General features: G+C 27.2%; 1 protein-coding gene across 2 annotated transcripts; it reads right to left on the reverse strand.

The window, feature by feature from the left end:
• Positions 1-706: 706 nt before the first annotated feature.
• Positions 707-4,321, reverse strand: LOC113552699 (tectonin beta-propeller repeat-containing protein). Of its 2 annotated transcripts, XM_026955544.1 has the most exons (11): positions 4,108-4,321; positions 3,716-4,020; positions 3,077-3,259; positions 2,807-2,959; positions 2,632-2,724; positions 2,358-2,538; positions 2,021-2,223; positions 1,830-1,955; positions 1,581-1,690; positions 1,297-1,497; positions 707-1,169 (listed from the first exon to the last, which is right to left on the reverse strand). In XM_026955544.1, the coding sequence occupies exons 2-11, from the start codon at positions 3,941-3,943 to the stop codon at positions 1,013-1,015; spliced, it is 1,635 nt and encodes a 544-aa protein (XP_026811345.1). In that variant the 5' UTR covers positions 3,944-4,020; positions 4,108-4,321; the 3' UTR covers positions 707-1,012. The 2 variants fall into 2 exon arrangements, with proteins under 2 accessions (XP_026811345.1, XP_026811346.1); XM_026955545.1 differs by lacking the exon at positions 4,108-4,321 and having other exon boundaries at positions 708-1,169; positions 3,712-3,851.
• Positions 4,322-7,020: the final 2,699 nt, after the last annotated feature.

Below are 7,020 nucleotides of genomic sequence, written 5' to 3' on the forward strand. Positions count from 1 at the left end.
TACATTATATTTTGAATGGAGGTAGTAAGCAATTAATATTTTTACAAATCCAGAAATATATCATTAATGCTTTATGTAAGTTAATAGTTTTCTCATCTACAGAGAATTATTAATACATATTAACAACTGTTATCAATAATATCGACATTATAGTTACATAGCATTGAACTTAAGAGAATGCCTGTATGTTTTGTTTCTGTCTTAAAAACATATAACAGAAAATTTGCGTTAAGCAGAATTAGTTTTGTTTTATTAGCTTTAATATTTGAGGTAATTGACTCATAATTAATTTTAAAGATAAGAATATTATTATCCTTTGCATCTGATAAGTTTATTTTATTTCATATTGATATTTAAATTTGGAAATGTATTTTTTAAAATTGTACATGTTGTGCATTACTTACTTAAATATTTAAATATAAATATAAACTTACCAAATGCCAAGGATAATATTCTTAATTTTAAGATTAATATTAAAAGTAACAATACAAAATGGTTTTGTTGAATGCAAATTTGATATTTTGTATATTTCTAAGGATTAAGGAAACAACACCTTTTATGTATGTAGTGTTCTTGTATTATATTCTGATAATTAAAAGTGAGATTTTTAATCATAAACCAACTAGAATTTATGTTAGATTGTTAGAGTAGCTATCAAGCATTTGAATATAACAATGTAAGAATAATTTAATAATTGGTATTTTTATTTTCTTTATATAAATGTTACACAAATTTAAAAAAAAAAAATATAAATTAAGTATACAAAGTAAATATTTATTTTTCAACTAATTCAGACCAATTTTTCTGATGGTATTATTTGCTTATAGGATTCAACATTGGCTTTATTTCAAAATCTTAACAAGCAAATAAAGTCTTTATTTTTTCTTAGGTCTTAGATTCTTTCCAACTTCCCAACTTCTAATCTCTAAGTATACATATTAGATTAGAAATATAATGATTTTGTTACAGATCTAAATTGATTTTATCCATAGATATTTAATTTAAAAAATGTTTATGAATGGAAAATTGAATTTGAACATGACCATAAAGCAAAAGAGGTAATTTGTTGAAATTCTTTTTCTTTTAATCTTAATTCAATCAATTTGTCCAATATTTCTCGTCTCCATTTACTTTTAAAAATATTTTCTCTATCTTTTGGAGAATTAAACCTATAAAATATAATAACTAATTAAATAAAATTTCATACCAAATAATTAAAAATAAATGGTTGGTAAATACAAATTTGATTTTATATTGTACAAGGCATTGTTTTAAGTAATAAATAAATATAATTACCATTGTGATATAAAACATACATCTGGTTCAATGGAACCTCCCACTACAGAACTCCAAAATGTTTTTGGTTTTTGAATTGAAATATTACTTTGAATTTCCATAAATGAATCCGGTTTAGCTTCCATACCAATTGATGAACCAATACTAAGTTTAGGACTCCAAGCAGACACTCTGCGTTGAGAAGGTTTAATTTCTTTAGCACTAAAAACAAACAACTTAAATTAAAAATTTTTCCTACTGATAACTAATAAGTAATAATAGACTTGGCCATAGGTATCATATACTTCAAGTTTAAATTATTTTTTGAATCATTTCCAACTAGACATGTTGGAGCAGAATGGGAAGGCTCTGTAAATGATGATGATATCCATGATTCTATCCCTTCTAGTTTTGTCTTGAAAAAATAAATACAATTTTTCAATTGGTTAAAAACATGTTTAAAATATAAAATCTAAGTAAAATTCTGATCTATTTCCTATTTGTGAGGATAAAATTTAATTTCACAATTTAAAATTAAATAAATTAAATTTTACCTCTTGTACTTTAGGTTGTTCGATTTCAATAGATGCCTTTATTTGAATCCATTTTTTCCCAGTAGGATGATTTTTAGATACCTCACTCCTAAAGTATAAATGTCTATCTAACCCCACTGAAAATACCTATCAATATTAAAATAAAAATCGTTATTTATTCGTGAAATTTTGAAATATTTTGCAGAATTTACTTGATCGTTTGGGGTTACGGAGACAGAAAACATAAAAGTGTTTAATTTAACCCAACAAATTCCTTCATTGAGATTTTGATCAATTCCTTTTCTATACCATACTCTAGAATCATTAGTAATTGCCCACACTGATTGAAGCCCGACTGATAATTGAGTTATTTTTGAATCTAATTCCGGAGATTCAACAATAATCCATTTTTTACCTTTAAAATATTTAAAACAACTTTATTAGCATGACAAAATACATGTATTTTGTCATGTTTATTAGTACAAAATATTGAATAAGAACCAATAAATAAATTATCAATCTATACAAGTATAGGTCTATTATACTAACCTTGTGGTGTTTCAGCACTAACTTCTTTTCTGACTAGTATGAGACCACTCCATAAAACTACCCAAACAGAACCAGACGGACCACAATCAATGTATCTAGATTCACTGCCCTCTTTTGTCGGAACACAGATCCACAAACAGCCTTCAGGCCATGTTTTGTTTACATTTTTACGGTAGAAAATCTGTAATTCAAGATCTTTTAGAACAAAAATTATATGTTGTTTTGTTATTATAATTTGAGAATCTATTAAAAAATTATATAAATGTCTATTTACCCTTCCTTGCGCTGTCACAGCCCACACCATGATGACACCAAGTTCGGCTCCAGGTATTTTATGTCCTCCAATACTCACACAAATAAATGGTTCCTGTACAGTGGTAAAATGAAAATTATTATAAACACACATTCGTTCGTCTATACTACATGGCAAATTCGTTCGATTCCAAGACCTGAGTAAAATCTTTGTGCAGAGGAGAAATTATACACCAAAAATTTGTGCCCATGTACATTCGATTCCTGTACCATTTTCTCCTCCTAACACATGAATTCCAACGTTTGACTGGATAAAACGTTGCACAAAAATCGACTGCATATGTCCATCCCTGACGAACAATAAATAAAAATGTTAATTTTTAATACAATGCACTCAATATATTATTATAGGTACGTCGCATGTATGTACAAATTATTGTTGTAACTTGTAATTATATATATCTCACATCGTCGTCTAAATCGTTTTCTTCGAACGTAGTCTCCAACTTCCATTCATGTTCCCATTGCCAGACGAAAGAGGGCAACTTTATATTCTCTTTCAATTTTTCTTCTTTACCGTTTTCCGACGACCAACAATACCTGTCGGTGGGCAAAAGTCTTTTTGAAAAACTTCCACCAGGCATCCATCGCTATCAACAATATTAATAGACATATAAAATAATTGTATACGCACGTGCGGCCTGTATAAAAATAAAAATGTATTATAAATTCATAAATATAAAATAAATACTCCAATATTTGAATTTATAATAAATAGTTTCTATAAGGCTATACAATATAAATCCATTTATATTTTATGTAGGTGCATTTTATAAATGTTTACAGGGCGATTGTTTCTGCAGTAGCACTTTTGTGCTTTGAATGGTTTGATTCAAATTGTACTTATTTACGTTTAATTCGAAGTCATAACAACTAACAACTTACAATTTTACAATAGATTTAATTAAATTATTATTATTTTATTAATTGGATTTATAGAAAATAATAATAATCGTCAATTTCACATTAGCACGTATATACCTATACTTGTGAATAATATGTATTTTATATTTATGGAAAATGATCAATCGTCGCCGCTTACCTACCTCGTTTTCATACACTTCTTCCTTGATCCGTATCGCTTTGTCCAAATTGTGCACCAACAGATACATCTGATTGTCGCCTCCGATGGACCACATATAATTCTCGATGGCGGAAATGTGCTTCAAGTCCATGCCGGCGTGGGGAAACGGTTTCCATTGATCATCGAATGCAGACAGTGTGAAAATCTTCCCGTAGTTATTAATAGCCAACACGCATTGCAATTTGTTCATCTTCTCGTAATGCAAAACGTGCAAGCGCTGTTGGATTGCACAACTGTTTAATATCTATAGCTGTATTAGCTGCCGATCTGTCGATGCATTATCGATATTTTTATAAATCAAAATACATTGGTAATATCATATTATTAATTATCCATTCTATTAAGTGATCATACTTTCGTAGATTTGCATATAATGAAACAATGCCTCTTATTATTGTTATTATGTGTGATACGAGACGGCGGTTATACAAAAAATCAATATGCTCCCACCACGAGTGAATTACTCCCGTAAGCAGCACGCGCGTCGTATACATAGAACATAAGTCTCCTCTCATTGGTGGATTTGCATTTAAAACAATTTGAAAAGTTACAATTGTAATTTACGTTTAAATTGGGGTAGAAAATATATAAATCGCTAGTAGGTATAGATACTATATAGACAATAATTTATACGAAATTTTCGTTCGGCATTCGCATTCATTATAGATATAGGTACTTGTGAAGCACTAGCACTTATTAGAATATAAATACACTAGTTGGATATATAATAAAAAAAAAACAAACAAAAACATACGTCATTCGAAGTTTAATCCTTATTTTATTTAATATTATCTGTGGCAGTAGAGCCTTATTATTAGAGCCTTATAGCTTATGATATAGAAAATGATGTGTTAATTTGTAAAAATACTGTGTTAACGATGGTTGGATTTATCAAATGTCAATAGGAAGAGTCCTAGACTTCACCTCACCACGAATGCCCTTGTCATTGTGTTATTGCGAGTAGGTCACTGCAACGGATGTGTTGCAACTAAAATGTCTAAAATGTGAACATAATGACGATTAATTGCATATTTGCATACAAAAAACAATTCTGAACGTAGATGGTCAGCCTATATTTCTAAGGATGTTAATTAGTATATAGATTGCTTTAGATAAATCGCCTATATTTACACACGACACACCTGTTACTTGTTAGTATATTTATATTTATAATTATCTTGTTAGTTACTAAAGTATTATTCAGGGTTATCCGTAGACCATAGATAATAGATATAGATAGGCTAGGAATACTTATTTTATAATAACAAATATATATATATATATTATAGATTGCTTTAGTTATTTATTTATCTGTTATAGATACTGCCGCCGTAAGTTACTATAGAATGATTTTGAGAAAAACGTATTTTTGTACTCATAACACTTTGTACATTATAATTATTTAAATATAATATATGTTTGCCTGTGTAATTTTACCAGACGAATACGATGAAACAAAAATAAACTATAATATATCTATATTCTAACGTCTATAACTACAATGGTTATTGGTTGAAGTGATATTTGTCAAAAACAAATCTTAATAATTTTCTGGATATTTTGATACATAAAAATTAATTTAGGAGGAGTAGTTTATGAGTTATAAGTAAGGTTTTAAAATTTTACGAAATTTTCATGAAATATTTAATTTTAATGAAAAATAAAATATAATTATTATAACTTTAAGTTACGTCAACTTGTAAGTGAACATTTTTAAAAGTTGGTTTATTGTGTGAAATAAAAAAAAATGTATAATGATAATTATAACCAATAAAGATCCAATTAATAATACAAGTGTTGAAGTGTGAAGTGATAAATTCTAGGGCTTGGAAGTTGTGTATTTACGTTTTTTGTTTTTGGACTATTTGATTAGTGAGATAAAAATCTTTTCCCAGACACTACGAAAAAAATATCAAACATTTAAAGTGCATATTTTTGCATACTTATTATCAATATTTTCTGTGTATAATCAATATATTATTTCTAATCAACTATAACCGAACATGTTTAAAAGAAGAAAAAATATTTTTCAATATTTCAATTTCATTGAAATATTCCAAAGAGAGTGAAATTTTCAATTTTGAAATATTTCAAATTTAAAACCCTAGTTATAAGTATTTAAAGTTTTGACGCGTGGAGTAGTGTGGTACGGGGTAACCCCGTAAAATTTTGTCCTCTACTCCGCTTGTCTTAACTTTAAATAATTTAAATACGTATAACTCATAAACTACTCGCCTTAAATTCGAATTTTATGTATCAAAATACTCTGTAAATTATTCTGCTTTGGAATATGAAATTAAATTTATGTTGCCATTCAAAAAAGTAAAAACTTAAAAAATTATAAGGATAAAAAATATTTAAAAATATATTTTTTTAATAAAAACGTTGTTTTTTAATAACTTGAAAATATGTAAAAAAAAATGTTTTCAAAAACATGAATACTTTTTGAAATAATAAGTGGTTCATGATAAAAGAATCACTCTGTATATAAATATATTATTATTTTTAGAAAGAACATTATTGTATTAAATTAACATACCTAGGTGGTATAAATTAAAATACAAATAGTACATATTTTGTTACAATAAATATCTACCTCTTATAAGCATGCTATGTTTATATAAAGTTCAAAGTAGCTAGATATTACTTAAAATATGAAATTTTCTAACAGAAACCTTAAAATTGAATCATATTTATTGCTTTAGTTTTAATAGCTGATGACACAAGTTTAGGTTTTAGCCGTTTTAGGGTTCGTAAAATGTATGTTGTTCGTATAGAATTCAGAGATGTCTCATTCACGAATAAACAACGAATTTACTACAATAAAATGTACAAATGAATTATTCATCATATATTGCTCTTCACCCAAATGAGCGATTCGAATTAGTTAACTTTTAAGTTTTAGGTACCACTGTTCATCTACTTATTTATACCACAAATTAAATTTATTACTATGTTTATTGTTTATTATTGTATACACTTGTACCACAAAGATTTCTTTAAATAGTTTAAATACGTAATAATGATCAATTATCTCCGTACTTTTTGATACTTATATTACCTAGTTTATAAATATACCTATACAATCACTTATTAGTAAAAACGTATAGTTTATTGTAGTGTACACGTTTTTTTCCATTGTTTAAAATATATTAATTTACAGTTTATACAAAATAAATACAATACGTTTAATAATTAATGGAATATGGGAAGGGGCGTAATGCGTTTGGGCGAAATTTTAACACTGAACAGCTAAATTATGATCAG

The sequence above is a fragment of the Rhopalosiphum maidis genome, chromosome 2 (assembly GCF_003676215.2).
Source record: "Rhopalosiphum maidis isolate BTI-1 chromosome 2, ASM367621v3, whole genome shotgun sequence".
In the NCBI taxonomy this organism is placed as follows: domain Eukaryota; kingdom Metazoa; phylum Arthropoda; class Insecta; order Hemiptera; family Aphididae; genus Rhopalosiphum; species Rhopalosiphum maidis.

Coding starts and splice junctions, on each gene's coding strand:
- LOC113552699 (XM_026955544.1), bottom strand. CDS start 3,943: ATGAACAAATTGCAATGCGTGTTGGCTATTAATAACTACGGGAAGATT. Junction 3,260..3,715: donor AAGAAGTGTATGAAAACGAG/GTAGGTAAGCGG, acceptor TATTGTTGATAG/CGATGGATGCCTGGTGGAAG. Junction 1,956..2,020: donor CCGTAACCCCAAACGATCAA/GTAAATTCTGCA, acceptor TAATATTGATAG/GTATTTTCAGTGGGGTTAGA.